Consider the following 18,488-nt stretch of genomic DNA (forward strand, 5'->3'; position numbering starts at 1 on the left):
ATATGCAGTTTATAAATTGTGGTTAGTAATAAAACCTTTCAGAGAAGTATACTATAATGATATGCAATAGTAAGCATCAATTTCTCGCTGTTTAATTGATTATTTATGGAACAATGTTACTGATTTTATGTATTGTTATCACTGTATTTAATGGGGATTCTACGTGTGATATTTCGGAGTTGCTTTGGCAGACTACAATATATGACAAACAAAATGTTCAATAGTTTTCTAAAATACTGGATCACATGGTTTTCCTATGTGATGTCATCTATAAATATTTTCATAAAGGTGTGCGCAGGATCCCATTGCCAACTTACTTTCGATATACTGCATTGGGAACCGACAGACATTACACTGAATTGATGCTGCCAATGAGAGTGGGTTCTCAGATATGGACCTCCTGCCTGACTTCCTGGCGAGCCTTGAACCCAGATCTTTCTGTACAAGGCCGAACCTGTCGCTCTGATACTTTGCTGTAGGGTGATTGGACTTGTGGCAGTACAAGTTAATGGGTCCCACAGAAGTTGTAGGCGTTCAACTTGCACTTGTCACAGCACGAGATGGCTAGTATACAGCACCCGGACTGGACAGTCAAAAAGCAGCCATGGGACATAGGACAAGGGACATAGGAGCAAAATTAATACTGTCCTTTAAATAGTTAATAGGGCCCCTGCTGCGTAAAGGTGTCTCCTTTCTTTCACCAGGGCAAAAAGGGTGAATTTGGACTTCCATTAGCGAAAAAACTAATTTTGAGGAGAAATAGATAGAGAATTTAGTGGCCACTGTGCCAAAGCCCTTGCCTTACCTTGCTGAAGGTTGCTGGGGTCGCCAAGGGGCCCGGGTGCCGCAGCAAGCTACATGATCCTGAGCCCAGAGGTGACATGATGACACGCAGGTGGCATGGGCTTGTCACCTTGCCACCTTATGAGACCCTTGTCCCTTAAGGGAATCCAGCAGGGGTGGTATTGTGAAGACAGCAGCATGTGCACCCTCAACACAGGTGCAGATATCACATGTAATTCTAGAGAGCGAGTGTGATACTGAATCAAGTGCTAGGCATCCATTCATCTCACAAGGTCTCCACTCTGAAAGACCATGCAGGCTAGGGTAGTTCACCCCGAGGACAGGGCAAGGGTGTGACAACAAGAGGTACTGTCACCGAAGGGAGGGATTAGCTAGCTATCACCAAGACTCTCATCAGATCTGGAAGCCATCTCCAGGGACAAAGTCCTAAGGTCAATCCCTACACCAGCCGCCTAAAGAGACACACCTGAATTCCCTTACATCAGGCCAGGGGCGGGCTAAGGCCCTATATTATGAAGGGCCTGTGGCAGAATGATGTGGGAGTATGGAAGAGGCCATTTGGAGAGAAAGCTGGGTGTAAGCAGGAGAAAGAGTCGGGAGGCCAAAGGAGATGGGCGAATAGGGACACATGAGGCTGGGGTAAGAAGTAGGTTGGTGGAATGACCAGAAAACTGGGGGGGGGGTTGATACAGAAGGCTGGGGGCGAAAGGCCCAGGGGCCTGGGAAGCAAGACACACAAGAGGGCATGAAAGATTACCCAGACTGCTGAGGAAAGACCTCAGAAGTCTAGTCTGAGAAAGGGCCAGAAGGTTTGGAAAAGAGGAGCCTCAAGAGCTGGAGAAGAAGAGACTCAGTAGGAGGTTGGGGAAAGTAAGGACTACTTCAGAGGGAGCTGGAATAAAATTAGGAGGAATTAATTAAGATTGAGAGGGAGATGGTGGAGATGTAAATCAAGTTGGAGGAAGAATGATTGAGAGAGGCAGAGGAGTATAGAAACATCAAGAAACAGACGGTGGAAGTGACAGAGAGAAGTGAAAGTAAAAAGGGAAACTTGGCAAATCACTGAGGATGTAATAGAGGAGTCAAGAGAAAGAAGTGGAGAGGATGAGGAATAAGAGACAGGAAGGAGGAAGTGGTAACAATTAGGGATAAAGAGAAATCGAGGAACATCAAAAGAGTGCAGAAGAAGAGGGAAGAGACTGGTGCGGCGAGGAAGGAGATCTTATATTAAGCAAGAAGATTGGTGGAGGAAGGACCACATGCCTGAGCAGTCAGTGGCAAGGCCAGGGATGTTTGTTAGGGAACAGCTGCAATGACCTTTAAGCATGATGGCAACGAGTACAGGCAGTTAGGGTTGGAGACCCTGTGACCCAAAGCCCTGAGGGAGGGAAGCCGAGAGGGTCCTAGAAGGAGCACCAGGAGATGGCCTCCAGGGCTGTGCAAGACCAGCACCATGGTTCTGCTGACTACAGAACAATAGGGAAGCCCTAAAAAGCAGTGAGAGACATTTGAATTGGATGATTTTGTTTTGCTTAAACCATCCTGCACACACCTGCGCAACTGCTTTATCATGTTAGGAGAACGGGAGGAACCAGAACACTGTGGAAATTGATTTAGTTTTGCTCTTGCAATTAACCCAACAAAGAGCTGTTGAGAGCACATTATTTTCTATCTAGCCTGTGTTTGATCTCAGTGAACGTCCTCAGGGCACATAATTAGATTCCATGTGGTCTTCTCTACCTACATCTGTAAGTGCCTGGATGTATTAGGACTATAAAGTTACATTGGAAATTGAAGTTGCCATTGTAAAAACGTTCCTTTCCCACTAATAAGTAGTATATTAGGGGTATTGACTTGCAAATTACTGTTCCAGTGAGTACCCAACAAAAGTGGAAGGGTCAATGACAAAATTACAAGTGATCAGTCCTGGTCATTACTGACACTCACCGATCACTAGTGAAATAAAAAAGAAGACTACAGAAATTTCCCCCAGGCACTTAATTCATTTTCATCCATGCAATGGAAACACAGAGACCTGATCTTGAAAAACGTACTGTTCACAATAATGTTTTGGAGATTCAATTGGCCATACTTACCCTTGCGTCGTGGCCAATCAACTCCTTGCATTCGTCGCACGTGTTGGTGAAGTGGCTGTCATAGCAGGGGATACAGTACGGTCCTTCGTCCATCTGGATATACTTCCTCCCGTAGAGGGACTCTTTGCAGTTGTCGCAGTCAAATGGTTCACTCATGGCTTTTCTGCTATTGTCGCTCACTGCTGGAAAACAAGACACGAAGACGTAAGAAGAAAGATCCCATTTTTTAGTCTATTATTCAAAGCTTCAGAGATGCAAATTTCATAAGGTACCCATAAAACACAAACTTCAAAGTAAGTGAAAATGCTCTGCAATGCAGTAACAGCCAATTGAGCCACACACCCCTGTCTATGGGTATACTGGCTTACCACGGGCCGCAGCTGGAGCAAGGGTTCCACAGGTGCCGCTGTTCTCCTCGTTAGATCGCGTACTTTCCATGTCAAGTCACTGCAACCAGTCACGAGCATCTGTGTCAATGGCCGTGCCGTCTCAATGTCCACACTCAATGTCCACACAGTTATACACCCGATCGACTCCAGGCGCATTCTCATTCTGTTGACCAAAAACCTGAATCCTAATAGTAGCCACTTTCTGCTTTGTTGAACAGCTCAATCAATGAAAGGTGGTGTGCATAAGGTCTGTTAGGGAGAAAACTCTCTTCAACCAGACCTTATACTGAGCACACTCAAAACAAACAGGAAAGCAAATATATTATCGCCACGGTGAGTTGGGCGGGGTGAAGGAAATGTTTTCCCCACAAAGGAAAATAATACTGCTGATTCATCATCTTTTCTGCCTATGAGGATACAATCCAAGTCTGGATGATTTAAATTACATGTAGATTGTAAAGAGACCAAGTACATGGGAATGCAGTGGGCACCAAATAAAGTGGGGTTCTTGCATCAAAATTAGTGGGATTGCACAGTCATGAGAATGTACGCCTACTTTAGGGCTGCAATGCTTAATTGAGATGTATAAAGTATCTGCAAGAAATTCGACTTGTTAGGCTATTTATTGAAAATCCAGGGTAGCAAACTACAGGTCTTGGTTGCGGAAACAGTGATATCCCCAGATGGTTCCCCAAAATACGTAGGGACAGGTATTCAAGTAAAATAGATGGTTGGCCTGCCATGATCCGATTTCTCTTTCCAAGTCTAGGGAGGCAGCATTGGATAGAGTCAGTCTCCTTGGAGACCGCATCCCCAAAGATACAGGCTCGGGGCTGCTAAACAGTGATGGGAAAATAGGCACAACAGATGTTGGAAATGTGTATGCATGATAAAGTTTTGGGTCTATTTGACCTAAAACATTTGACCTAATCACATTTGATCGAATTTATTTGGCTTGCTATGGTGCCGGCTTTTGATTTCCGTGACAGGGGCACTTATTTTAATTTCTTCTTTTAACAATCAAAACAGGAGCAAAGGAAGATTCGATGTCAATGCTGTCTTTAAGCACCAAGAACAATAACTCCTTTTTCAATTCACTTTGTCAGTAAGATAAATGAGAAGCGTTTCTGTGGACAATACAGCTAACGGGCAATTAAATGCAAACATAGGCCCAGCGTACACTTAACAGTGAAATAAACAATAAACGCAGTTCTATATAAATCTTGGGATTCCAACATATCTGCCTCTCAGCTAAAATAATTGTGATGACATAATCAAACATCTTTACGTGAATGAATGCTTAGATTCTATGGAAAGTTGGCATGACTACCTTCTAAAATATATATTTCAAATGCTTAGACAAGAAAGAGAAATGATTGTCACTTGTGGATGTTGACGTCTTCAGTGATGTGCCAGGCACCACCCTTTTACAATTTGTTGCAATAGATCAAGCATCTGCAAAATTTGGATTTCCAAATGTTTTGCATCAACAACTCTGATCAGACCTATCTAGCATGCATAGTCAATGGCAAAGGATCATGGGAGTTGTAGTCCAAACCATCTGGCGAGGCACATCTTGCAGACCCCTGCAATAGTTGAACAGTATGCAACTGTTAAGTTGTTTCCAGATGCTCTGTGCTGGAAGAGAGACAACCTTGCTTGCTGCCTGGAGGGTGGCTTGCAGCAGGAGTGACAAGGAGACCCTGCACGGCATCCTCATTACTTGACACCGTGCAAACCCAATCATGATAAAATAACGCTGAGGTCCACATGATCAAAGTGAAGTTCTCCCCCTGCCTTTGATTAAGAACAAAAGAGGCAGTTGTCCCCATCCCCGTACTCAGAAACAATGCACATCATATTCATTTACCCGAGGTCCCCCTCTGATTTAAACAAGAATTTGTTCATATCGCCAGGTACGTTCTTCCTCTAAACTGGAGTTACTGCCCATACAATGCATATTGCCTTCTTATGGTGCACATTTCATTTAAGGAAATGTTACAATTGTAGATCTTTTGCATTCCAGTATAGCCGGGCAGATAGCACAGTGAGCTAAGCGCTCGTCCCTGATATGTGTGCACAGCCTGCTGTAGCAGGTTCGAATCCTGGCAGGGTCAACTCAACCTTTTATCCCTCCGAGGTCGATAAATTGAATACCATTCTGTGGGATCATAATGTCTTCTGTTATTTGAGTGCTCTGAGACCTATGGGTGTGTAGCGCTATATAAGAAATGTATTATTATTCTACAGAATGCCATTTGTATTCGCCTCAAGGAGGAGGAACTTTAAGCAGAAAAAAAAGACAGCATAGCAACAGGTTGGTTCAGATGGAAGTTAGTACCGACTCTTATCCTTAGCAATATGCATTTAATACAACTAGGCCATCGCTCCAAGAATGTGTGGGTGACACCAAGTCCCGGTGGATCTCCGGAGACCACCAGAGGCGGAGCATCACATGACCTCAGTCACAGAATTCTATAGGATGATGGATCCTGGAGGACTTTCAGCTGGTCTTGATGGGTTTCAGGTGTCTGAAGTCCAACGATGATCAGAGGGTTTGGCTTATCATGAGAGCACGCAGGATGACGAATCAGGTCGGAGATTTAGGCAGACCGCCACCGGCAACAGTGCTGGATAATAGGTATGATTCATTCAAGTGTTATCTCCAAGTGTTCCAGCCAAGCACGCTTTCTGGGAAGCTGCATTTCATCGCTCGCCAGAATATTGAACCTAGCTGCTGCTGTGCAAATAACAGCTGGCATTATCGCCGTATGCATCTAGGGTGGGACTGTGTAGGAAATTATCGCTACATCCTTTGCAGATTAACAACCCAAAGAGTAGACTCCAGGTGCAAATAGGTCTAAACGAGAAATGCACTGATGAAGCGCTTCCTTCCCGCACTCGTTTCTAGCAAGTAATTCAGGAAGCCACTGAATAATCATTGCCTTCCAGCCAATAGAAGTTTCATTTTCAGCCAGCGGGCCCGAGTCCACCGAAATCACTGGATACCCATATTTAACCGCTCCATCATTGCATGTGGGACCGCTGCCTGGATTGAGTGAACACGTTGGGCCAGAGGTTCGATCAGCTGGGCCTTTCGAACATGCATAAAATGTATGGTCCTTCTACGACATGAATGAGCACTGTACGGCCCTAGGCTAGGGGTCCTCACCCTTTGGTTTGCCAGATGTTTTGGACTACGACTCCCATGATCCCGCATGGGACTAAGTTGGTAAGGGCTGATGGGGGTTGTAGTGCAAAATATCTGTAGAGGCAAAGACTGCCTACCTTTGCCCTAAGACTCATGGGAGAAAATAACCGGTGACAATGTTCGTTCATTCCTTCCTTCCTGAAAGCCAGTCAGAAAGGCCACACCAAGTGGTACATCCTAAGGTTATGCAACATTGTTATGATCTTATCCTTGGAATCTATGAAGCAGGAACGTAGGAGTTTGCCTGTGAAAATCTGCATGCCCATGCCTGCTGCCAGTGTCTTGACGAAGAGTGGCACCGAGTGTGAGAAGGACCATGGGGAACAATTACTTAGATCAACATCCTCATTTTTTCTTTTACTCCTCCTAACATTGAAATCGGATGGCACTAGTGCTCTATTTCGGTCTCCAGGTGCTTTGGACTATGAATCCCATGGTAACTCATCATTGACTATGCAGGCTAACTGTTATGTCACACGGGAGACGGGGGTCTGCCGCTCTCTTCCCCTCCTGGCGAGTCTACCCGCGCATCTGCCTCCGGGGGCTCGCCGGGAGGGGAGTAGCGGGCTACGGGGCTGGCGGTCTTCGGCGCATGCGCGGTAGGCCTTTCTCTCGGCTCCGCGCATGCGCCGTGGGCCAAACTCACCTTCTTCGCGGGGCTTGCGTCTCAAGCCTCGTTATGGGTCCGCCGGCGTCCGGAAACGGAACGGCTTGCGTCCCAGGCCTTTCGGGCGCCGGCGGCCCATAAAAGAGGCCGCGAAACCCAGCGAGTCGCGTCTCAACGCGGTTCGCTTCGCTGCCCTCGTTGTTCCTGCCTCAACTTACTTGTGGCCTGTCCTGGGCCAGCTTGCTTCCTGTTCTTACCTTGGCCTGCCCTGGGCCAGCTTGCTTCCTGCACTTACCTTTGGCCTGCCCTGGGTCAGCCTGCCTCCTGCACTTACCAGTGGCCTGTCCTGGGTCAGCTTACCTCCAGCCTTTACCTGTGGCCTGTCCTGGGCCAGCTTACCTCCAGCCCCTACCTGTTGCCAGTCCTGGGTCAGTCTACCTCCATCCCTTACCTGTGGCCAGTCCTGGGTCAGCCTACCTCCATCCCTTACCTGTGGCCAGTCCTGGGTCAGCCTACCTCCATCCCTTACCTGTGGCCAGTCCTGGGTCAGCCTACCTCCATCCCTTACCTGTGGCCAGTTCTGGGTCAGCCTACCTCCAGTCCTTACCAGTGTTTGGTTCTGAGCCAGCCTGCCTCCAGCCCTGACTTGAGGTCGGCACTAGTCTGTCAACCTACAGACCTAACCGGGACTTATCCGGTTTCAGCTAGCCTCCAGCTGTACTCTCTCTTCCTGTTCTTGCCTGCCTCCGAATCTACCCCGCAACCTCTGGAACCATCAGCAACTACTGGACTTTAGCCCTCAACTGTATTCCTCTCTGCTACTTTGGTTCCGGAAGATCCTTACCTCTACATTCGGCTCCACCTGAACTACGGTGTTATCATCCTGAGCCTTCGATCCTCAAGTCCCGATCAACTGGAGAGTACTCATCGTGACATTGGGGGTCGGTCCAACTTCCACCCAGTTCCTCTTTTGGGTGGTGGAGGGGCTGATTCCTCGTGTCGCCTAATCATCAGTTCCTGGACTCCAGACTGGCGACCCCTGCAAGATCCACCACCAAGATTACAGGTACGCGGTCCTCCCGGGCCGATCAGCTTAATAGATTGAGACGCCTGCCTTCAGATTCAGAGATGGAAGAATCTCAAGAAATGAGGAACGAATTGCTAGCACTCAGAGCTGAGATGACTACCCTGCATCAAGAGAATCAAACATTACGCCAAATGATAAACCAAGGAGCATCCAGTTCGTCTCAAATAGAGGGACCATTGGCTCACACAACACCCATCAAATTCGACGGCGATCCTAGACGGGTGGCAGAGTTTTGTAACCACTGTAGGATCCATTTTCTCTTCAGGTCCACCCACTTCAACAACGATAGAGCCAAGATTGGCTATATCCTGGGGAATCTAACTGGGAACGCATTAGCTTGGGCAACCCCGTTTGTGGTCATGAACAGTCCTATCTTGAACGACTTTGCTGCCTTCGAGAAAGCCTTTCTGGAAGTATTCCAGACGCCGAATCTGGCCTCCGTTGCACAGAATCAGTTGATGGACTACAAACAGGGAAGCAACGACATCATCACCTACATCAGTCGCTTCCGACTTTTGGCTACCGATTCTCAGTGGCCCGAAATTACACAGAAAACACTGTTTCGTCGAGGCTTGAGAGAGGAGTACAAAGACGAATTGCTCCACATCCCCGAGCCGGAGAGCCTTCAACTCTTGATTGATCAAGTACTTCGTATTGACCAAAGGCTAACCGAACGAAAGGCTGAGAGACGTCGGTTTGACATAAGCGGTTTCCGGAAGACCAACTCACCTGCTGGTTCATTTGGATCAACCGAGTCCGGATCTGAACCCATGCAGGTAGGAGTCATGAGAGGGCCGTTGTCGGAAGAAGAGAAGAAACGAAGGAGATCTTTGCGCCTGTGTCTTTACTGTGGAGCAGCTGGGCACTATCTGAGTATTTGTCCTTCACGCCCGCAGAAGAAGAAGTCGGGAAACTAGGAGACCTGTCGTTTATAGGAAGGGCAACGACAGGTCCCATCTCCTCCTCAGACCCTTCGGTTATTTGTTCAATTCGTCGGCCCATGCAACCAACGGTGTTACAGACCCTAAAAGTCAGGATCAAATTACCAGACAGAGACCTGGAGGTATCTGCTCTGCTGGATTGCGGGGCTTCTGGCAACTACATCGATGATACATTCGCCGCCCGACATAAAATACCACTTGTTTCCAGGCCTACTCCTTTGTCGGTGGAGCTTATTGACGGTACTCCCTTGTCTTCAGGGCCGATTAGTCAGTTCACGGTCGGATTGGCTCTTCAGATTTCTGATCATTACGAGGAACTCGCCTTTGATGTTATAAAGTCACCTAACTACAAGATGGTCTTAGGACTACCATGGTTACAACATCACAATCCTCTGATAGACTGGAGAACTCAGTCTCTAACCTTTTCTTCCGAAAGGTGTGCTCATGGACGCAAACCATCTGTTCCCACCATGACTGTTTCGACTTCTCTAAAAACGGACAACAATGGGGTTCATCTATGTTCCACGTCTTTGGTTCCACAGGTATATGCCGATTTCCAACATGTATTTTCTGAACCCGGCAACATACCCCTTCCTCCTCACCGGTCCTTTGATTGCTCTATTGACCTGTTGCCGAACCATGTCATACCTCATGGAAAGTTGTACGCGTTGACCCGTGAAGAGAAGCAAGTTCTTCAGGCATATATATCTGAGAGCCTAGAAAAGGGGTACATTGTACCGTCAAAGTCACCCGCAGGGTTTCCCCTGTTCTTTGTAAAGAAGAAAGAAGGCACGTTGAGACCCTGTATAGACTACCGACAGCTGAACGACATTACAATCAAGGACCGGTACCCTTTACCTTTGATCCGTAGTATCCTTGAAACCCTGCATACAGCACGAATCTTTTCCAAATTGGACCTTCGTGGAGCTTATCATCTGATACGCATCAGGAATGGGGATGAGTGGAAGACAGCTTTCAAAACATCATTTGGGCACTTTGAATACCGGGTTATGCCCTTCGGCTTATGTAATGCCCCCGCTGTTTTTCAACGACTCATGGACCACATCTTTGGTGATTTGTTAGGATTGTCTGTTTGGGTTTATCTGGACGACATATTGATATTTTCTAAGTCTTTGGATGAGCATGTGAAACACGTTCGTGAGGTCCTTCATAGACTATCCATCAACAATTTGTTCGCCAAGGCAGAAAAATGTAGCTTTCACCAGACCAGTATCGAGTTTCTGGGATTTGTTGTCAATCAAGACGGAGTTGGGATGGATCCTAAGAAGGTTCTAGCCATACAAGAATGGAAACGCCCACACGATATTAAGGCTCTCCAACGATTTTTAGGGTTCGCAAACTTCTATAGGCGCTTTATTCCACATTACTCGCAGATCTCAGCTCCCCTCACCAGTCTTACCAGCAGCAAGATCGCTTTCGAATGGAGTCCTATGGCTTTCCAGGCTTTTGAAGTTTTAAAATCGGCTTTTATGGCTGCTCCCATCTTGCGCCATCCTCAGGAGGACTTGCCTTACATTGTAGAGGCCGATGCTTCCAGCTTCGCGGTCGGAGCAGTCCTTCTCCAGAAAGACCCAGCCTCGTTAGTGGAACATCCAGTTGCATACTTTTCTCGCAAGTTAAGTTCCAGTGAACGGAATTACGCAGTGATAGAAAAAGAATTGTTGGCCATCAAGACCGCATTCGAGGAATGGAGACATTTTCTTCTCGGAGCCCGTTTTTCTGTGGAAGTAAGAACTGACCATCGCAATCTGCAATATCTTCGCTCTCTGCAATGTCGGACTCCTCGTCAAGCCCGGTGGGCCTTCTTCTTTTCTCCATTCGAGTTCCATATCACTTACATCCCGGGAACTTCCAATATAAAAGCAGATGCTCTTTCCAGGTCCTTGGAGAACGTTGATGGGACGCAAGGACCTAAACAACCATTGATTTCTCCTCGCCATTTCCTGCTGGCTTTGTCCTCTCACCTTCAGTCCATCGCTGAAGCCACCCGGTTGGACCCCGAAAGAACAACTCTTCTTAGTCGCAATTCAGTTTCTGAACGAAATGGACTCTTGTTTTTTCTGAAGAGACTTTACATACCTAAAGGAGCCATTAGAAGGGGCATTTTACATGGATTACATGATTCACCCATTGGAGGACACCGTGGGGTCAGAGCCACTCGAGAATTGATTTCCCGACAGTTCTGGTGGCCAGGTTGGGCGACTGAGGTCCAGAAGTACATCGACAGCTGTCCAATATGTGCACAGTGCAAGGTTCCCAGAAAACGACCATTGGGTTTATTAAAGCCTACAGAAACAGCTCTCTATCCATGGCATACAATCGCGACTGACTTCATTGTGGATTTGCCCCCGTCTAAGGGTTACACTTGTATAATGGTGGTCGTGGACGGCTTCACTAAACTGGCTCATTTTATCCCTTTCCGGAAGATCCCTACAGCTACCCAAATGGCTTCGGCATTTCTGCATGACATCTACCGGCTACACGGCCTACCAGAAAAGATCATATCAGATAGAGGAACCCAGTTCCTTTCTTCTTTCTGGAAACAGGTATGCGGTCATTTAGGAATACATAGAGCTCTAAGCTCAGGTTACCACCCACAGACCAACGGGTTGACCGAAAGAACCAATCAGACCCTGGAGGGGTACCTTCGTTGTTTTGCTAATGCCACGCAATCTAACTGGAAAGATGGACTAGATCTGGCCGAGGTTTCATACAATAATACCGTCCATGCTTCCACCGGAGTCAGTCCTTTTTTCTGTTCCACCGGTTTACATCCTCGTTTGATGCCTTTTCAACCCATTCCATCAAGTACTGTTCCTTCTGCTGATGAACTGGTCAAACACATTCGGAACCAACAAGAACTGGCACGCAAGATCCTATGTGAGGCCAAGGACCGGATGAAGAGACAGGCAGACAGGAAGAGGAGTGTAGAACCCGACCTTCAGGAGGGTGATAAGGTGTGGTTATCCTCAAAGAATTTGCCACTCCGCAATTTGCCCGTCAAACTGGCTCCTCGTTATTTGGGTCCCTTTGTTATTACCAAACGGTTGTCCTCCGTATCCTTTCGTTTACGCCTGCCCTCTTCTTGGCATATACATCCCGTTTTTCACGTGTCCCTGTTAAAGCCCTATGTGGTCGATACTTATGGCCGCACCCCTCCCCGTCCGGCCTCAGTCTTAGTGCAGGGTGTCCCGGAGTTTGAGGTACACGAGATCTGTGATGCCCGTTTCCGTAGAGGGGTGCTTCACTATTTAGTTGACTGGAAGGGGTACCCAGCCTGTGACCGTACATGGGAGCCACACCACCATGTACATGCTCCCCGGTTGATACGGGAGTTCTATGTACGGTTTCCCTGGAAACCCGGAGCTCCGGGCCTTCCTGGGAGGGGGCATAGTGTTATGTCACACGGGAGACGGGGGTCTGCCGCTCTCTTCCCCTCCTGGCGAGTCTACCCGCGCATCTGCCTCCGGGGGCTCGCCGGGAGGGGAGTAGCGGGCTACGGGGCTGGCGGTCTTCGGCGCATGCGCGGTAGGCCTTTCTCTCGGCTCCGCGCATGCGCCGTGGGCCAAACTCACCTTCTTCGCGGGGCTTGCGTCTCAAGCCTCGTTATGGGTCCGCCGGCGTCCGGAAACGGAACGGCTTGCGTCCCAGGCCTTTCGGGCGCCGGCGGCCCATAAAAGAGGCCGCGAAACCCAGCGAGTCGCGTCTCAACGCGGTTCGCTTCGCTGCCCTCGTTGTTCCTGCCTCAACTTACTTGTGGCCTGTCCTGGGCCAGCTTGCTTCCTGTTCTTACCTTGGCCTGCCCTGGGCCAGCTTGCTTCCTGCACTTACCTTTGGCCTGCCCTGGGTCAGCCTGCCTCCTGCACTTACCAGTGGCCTGTCCTGGGTCAGCTTACCTCCAGCCTTTACCTGTGGCCTGTCCTGGGCCAGCTTACCTCCAGCCCCTACCTGTTGCCAGTCCTGGGTCAGTCTACCTCCATCCCTTACCTGTGGCCAGTCCTGGGTCAGCCTACCTCCATCCCTTACCTGTGGCCAGTCCTGGGTCAGCCTACCTCCATCCCTTACCTGTGGCCAGTCCTGGGTCAGCCTACCTCCATCCCTTACCTGTGGCCAGTTCTGGGTCAGCCTACCTCCAGTCCTTACCAGTGTTTGGTTCTGAGCCAGCCTGCCTCCAGCCCTGACTTGAGGTCGGCACTAGTCTGTCAACCTACAGACCTAACCGGGACTTATCCGGTTTCAGCTAGCCTCCAGCTGTACTCTCTCTTCCTGTTCTTGCCTGCCTCCGAATCTACCCCGCAACCTCTGGAACCATCAGCAACTACTGGACTTTAGCCCTCAACTGTATTCCTCTCTGCTACTTTGGTTCCGGAAGATCCTTACCTCTACATTCGGCTCCACCTGAACTACGGTGTTATCATCCTGAGCCTTCGATCCTCAAGTCCCGATCAACTGGAGAGTACTCATCGTGACATTGGGGGTCGGTCCAACTTCCACCCAGTTCCTCTTTTGGGTGGTGGAGGGGCTGATTCCTCGTGTCGCCTAATCATCAGTTCCTGGACTCCAGACTGGCGACCCCTGCAAGATCCACCACCAAGATTACAGGTACGCGGTCCTCCCGGGCCGATCAGCTTAATACTAACGCTGATGGGAGTTGTGGTCCAAATCATCTGGAGTACCAAAGATTGCAGACCTCTGCCTTAGATGGCTGCATTATTCGAAGTCTGAATTTCTAAAGAACACATGACCATCCGCAGTGGCAATTTGAACAAATTCACAGACTCATTGTTTCTCGAGTCAGAGTTGACACTTAACGATAAAGGCTTAAGAAGAGAAACAAGGATTACATATAATGTTCTTTCCTCTAAAGATGAAACGCAACAGTGAAAGACCCAGGAACTTGTTGGGATGTACGGGGTTACACTCGATTGGAGTTTCCCTCACCGCCCTCAGATGAAAGGGCCAAAATATATGTTTTGGGTGCCAATATGGAACCCCCTGTTGCTGGCATAGTGAGATCATAGAGTCACTTTATCAAGGCAATATTCAATTTTGTACAAAGCACTTCATGCCAGATTACTCACACTTTTGAGTGGTGTGATGGGTGTTAATACGCAATTTAATGGCACCCAATGCATCAGCCTCAGAAGGATGACGGCCGTTGTCAGCCCCACTGGGATAAGAACTTGAGACGTGCTGATGGGCCCCACTTCATAGGGGAACGCTTAACACGTGAGCTATCCACCTGGGCCTATTATTGTAGCGTCAGCCCTGTGGGCAACACAAATGCTAAGGCAAACATCATGGAGTCACCTGTTAAACGTGATCAAATCACTCCGTCCGAGTGCTTAATTTGTGGCAGTGCTTGCCAGGGCTCAGCCCTGCATGTATTGTTTAAGATTCAGTTTGATTATGATGTGGTGTATTGTCAACTTTATCATTTGACCTGTGAGTCAGTGATAGTCACACAACCAACACCAGTGAACACTGGCCAGGGTCTCTGCATCCTGGGCCAGCCTTATGAACCTGATGACTCAAGTGGGCAGGACAATATTACTTATTCCATTTCAAGGTAACCCTGAGTTGGAAGGTGGCAATTAATCCTAAGTCCTTGTGCTGGCCATGCTCCAATCAGCCTGCAAGGCATTGGTGTAGCGCTGCTACTGTAATCAGCAGCAGCACTACCACAGCAGTGTGAGTTGTAAACTACAGGTCAGTCTCCAGCCAGCAACACCATTACAGGGGCAAAGCTAGAGAAAAGGCCACTGCCCAACGGGGGTGCATGTCAGGAGCACAGTGCTGTAGAAGAAGATCTAGTTGCAGTGTTTAACAGGCAAGTTCATTAGTTCAGTAATGATTTTCCCTGAATTTGTTCATCCATGTTCTATGTAAGGAAAGCAAACTTGCTCTTTTCTCTGTGCATACATGGTCAACATGTTCCACTTGCCACTTATAGAATCAGAGTTAAAAGTTATTTAGCACAATCACCCGTTCCATGGGCGCAATGGGTGGGTATGGCTATTAGCACCCCGGGTTTCCAAGAGCAAAATACATTGTTGCAATTATCGGCACGCCTTCCGGCGTCCTGTTCATTGAAACCAAATACACACTAAAGATGGCCACCATGGATCAGCGAGAAGGACTTTGTACAAAGCCCCTCTTCCATTTCCATGTCGGCCAGGAAGGAGATGAAGCAGCAGCGGCGGCAGCAGCGGGCTACGCCGTAGCCGAAGTAAAAAGTTAAGTGGGACTGGGAGGGAGGGGAATTTTGACATGAAGGGAAGGGACGGGGGAGATGGTGGGGCTGGGGAAACAACCGTAAGTTTGCTAGGCGCGCAGGCTTGGATTGTGACATTCAGCCCGCGATCCAAACAACCTGATTGGTTGCTTCCCCCGCCCTGGGTGCCAATTGATGCTAATGTGCATAGAGGAGCACTCCAATAGTTCCTTTATTTCAGGATGCAACTAGCATGCTAAATTATGCTACGATATGCTGATTGGTATCTGTCAATCACATCCCCGTGAGCCGATGGCGTTGCTCCTTTGACCCCACATATGCGGACACTGGGGTGCAGCCATGGGTGGTGGCAACAGTGGGTTAGGGGCTGTCTTCCCCGATATATAATTGGGGTTCTGGCACTTTTATTTTGTTTTTACATATTAAGCACTGCAGAGTCCGGTTTTTTCTTTGCATTCGGGTACTTGCAGTCCTGGATTTAAAATGGTGGAAAACTGAGCATTACATTTACAAGACTAAGAGCAAATTAATCTAAGACTGGATCAGCGACTCACAATGGGCTTGGGACCACCGGGGATCTCTGCTGATGCAGCTGAGGGGTCTGAAATAGAAGGCGGAAGCAGCAGTATGCGGAGAGGACTTTGAAACCGGAAACACAATTTAAGTCTGCGAGCACTGTTCGTGAAATCAAGGATGCTCCAGCAGACAGACTGTTGCCAAGGCAGCATCCGGTCTGTAGCTTCCGGTCTGTGGCTTGGCTATTTCCTTTTCCTGCAATCTTTTCAACTGGACTTTTGATTAAAATCGATCAAGGATGGTGTGTGCAAGTGGCCAGCGCGCCGCCTGTACACACAGTCTTCCTTGGTGTGTGTGCAATGGGAAAACAGCGGGGGATCTTAAAGCACTTAACGATCAGGATCATTTTTCTTGGCAGTTAAGCGGTTACAACAAAAAATGTTTTTTTAACAGAGTAAAATCGGGGAGTCGGGGGTGCAATGTAATAAAATCTGCCATGGTGCGGGGGCAATGTAATTGAAAATACAGGAAAAGTTCCTATTTTCAACTTCAGGATTCGACAAAACATTTCCAAAGTTGTAGATTCTGCACATGGGTGTTCATTAACGTCCGGCCCACTCTGTCATGCGCACTTACCTCCCTCAGTAGTCTGAATGTCCCCTGCCTGCACTTACCTACCCAAGAAAGCATGAGATTTGGAACAAATATGCAGTCACACAACCCTCTGCCCCACCCTCAGCCACACTCATTTAGGGTGTCGGGACCTCGAGTTTTGCAGGGACTGTCCCAGAATTGGTGCCACATGTCCCGAGATTTCCCCCTTGCCCTGGTTTTGGGGAAATTGAGTGTGACAACTTAATTGGCAACAACTACAACGAAATACACATTATGATACTTTCGGAATGTTGCCACCTCAGTATGGGCTCGAACCGCCAACCTTATGGGTAACAGCCCAGTGCATTAACAGACTGCGCCACAGTAATCAACTGAGAAGCTAACAAATAGCGAGGCTTGTAATAGTAGGCAGAGCAGCAGCGCTTTTGTTATTAACCTGCACACAGTTAAAACCACACCGTTTATAAGCCGATACAGTGTTGTCCAAAGAGAGTGGGGTGGGTAGAGTAAAAGGGGAGAGGGGATTTGGTGTGGGAGGACCACTGAGAGGAGCGACTGGGGTCATCTTTTTTTAAATATTTTGTTGGCAGGCCGGTTTCCGTCTTGAAAATCTGCCTACGCTCATCCCTCTCCCCGCTCCTTCCTTAGCTGAACGCTGTATTTGGTTTATAGTTTTTTCAGTATCTATTATTTCAAAGGTATCCTTTTCACTTTCTCTTCTCTTAGTCTCACACACTCTATCCACAATCCATGACTAGAAACTGTACTCCACTCCTTAACCCACACGTGTGTGGGTAATTTGCTTTAATATGGAACAGGCCTACAGTCCATCTGGGGAAATACACGAAAACACAATTTCATAACTAAGTTGCAAATCATTGTGGATAGCATATCTGTGTGTAACAAAAAAAAAAGGGACCTGAACAAATACCCCCAGAATAATACATAATACGAAAAAAGTGCACCGAACACAAAGTAATTGACTTATTGATTCAAGAGAATTGACTGAGAGCAAAGTAGATGTTCATGACTGGATAAAGATCGAGAACCCCAGCTGACCGATGCCATACCCCAGCTGACAAATGCCATGCCCCAGCTGACAAATGCCATGCCCCAGCTGACTTGATGCCATGCCCCAGCTGACTCAGTGCCATGCCCCAGCTGACTCAGTGCCATGCCCCAGCTGACTCAGTGCCATGCCTCAGCTGACCGGTGCCATGCCTCAGCTGAAAAATGCCATGCCCCAGGTGACTCGATGCCATGCCCCAGCTGACTCAGTGCCATGCCCCAGCTGACTCAGTGCCATGCCCCAGCTGACTCAGTGCCATGCCTCAGCTGACCGGTGCCATGCCTCAGCTGAAAAATGCCATGCCCCAGGTGACTCGATGCCATGCCCCAGCTGACTCGATGCCATGCCCCAGCTGACCTGTGCAATCTTGCACCAACGGCATCCCCCCATAATTCTGTGGCAAAAAATACAGTAGGCGGAAAATGCTGAATTCTTTACTGCCCCTTTCTATGCGATATGTGGGGGAGGGGTGCGTTAGGGTAATAAATAATGTATGGGGAGTATGGGGTCTGGGGCTGCTGGGGGTCTCCCCTGCATATAATTGCGTGGTAACGTGTGAATAAAATCCCATAGATCCACACCAACTGGTAGGTTCAGTGTAGTTCAATTTATTGGGGAGAAACCATCCTGCTCCCAACATTCCTTACTACCCAATCCCCCACCTCTCCGACTGCATCAGGATGGAAGATGAGGTTGCCAGGGCGTGCTCAGAAGGAGGGAACCAAAGCTTTTTGATATTTTACCCAAGCTCATTCATTTTAATTCAGTTTGTGTTATTTTTAGTACGCAAACTTCACACTTAATCATGTAAAGACATTGTCACAAACGTCAGCAAAATCCTCCTCTTCACTGGACAATTCAGGGTCGCCCCGCTTCCCTGACTCCTCACCTTCCGTC

At 48.3% G+C, this 18,488-nt stretch overlaps 1 protein-coding gene across 5 annotated transcripts in view; it reads right to left on the minus strand.

Annotated features, from left to right (window-relative positions):
• The window catches only part of FHL3 (four and a half LIM domains 3), a gene marked incomplete at its 3' end in the record, with an annotated part of 254,792 nt that overhangs the window by 46,730 nt on the left and 189,574 nt on the right, over positions 1-18,488 (minus strand). For 3 of the 5 annotated variants that reach the window (XM_069622665.1, XM_069622667.1, XM_069622666.1), the window contains 1 exon segment: positions 2,901-3,082. In XM_069622665.1, the coding sequence (XP_069478766.1) occupies positions 2,901-3,056 (156 nt within the window). In that variant the 5' untranslated portion in view covers positions 3,057-3,082. 5 annotated transcript variants of the gene reach the window in all.

The sequence above is a fragment of the Ambystoma mexicanum genome, chromosome 11, assembly GCF_040938575.1.
Source record: "Ambystoma mexicanum isolate Mex_15411 chromosome 11, UKY_AmexF1_1, whole genome shotgun sequence".
Classification (NCBI taxonomy): Eukaryota; Metazoa; Chordata; class Amphibia; order Caudata; family Ambystomatidae; genus Ambystoma; species Ambystoma mexicanum.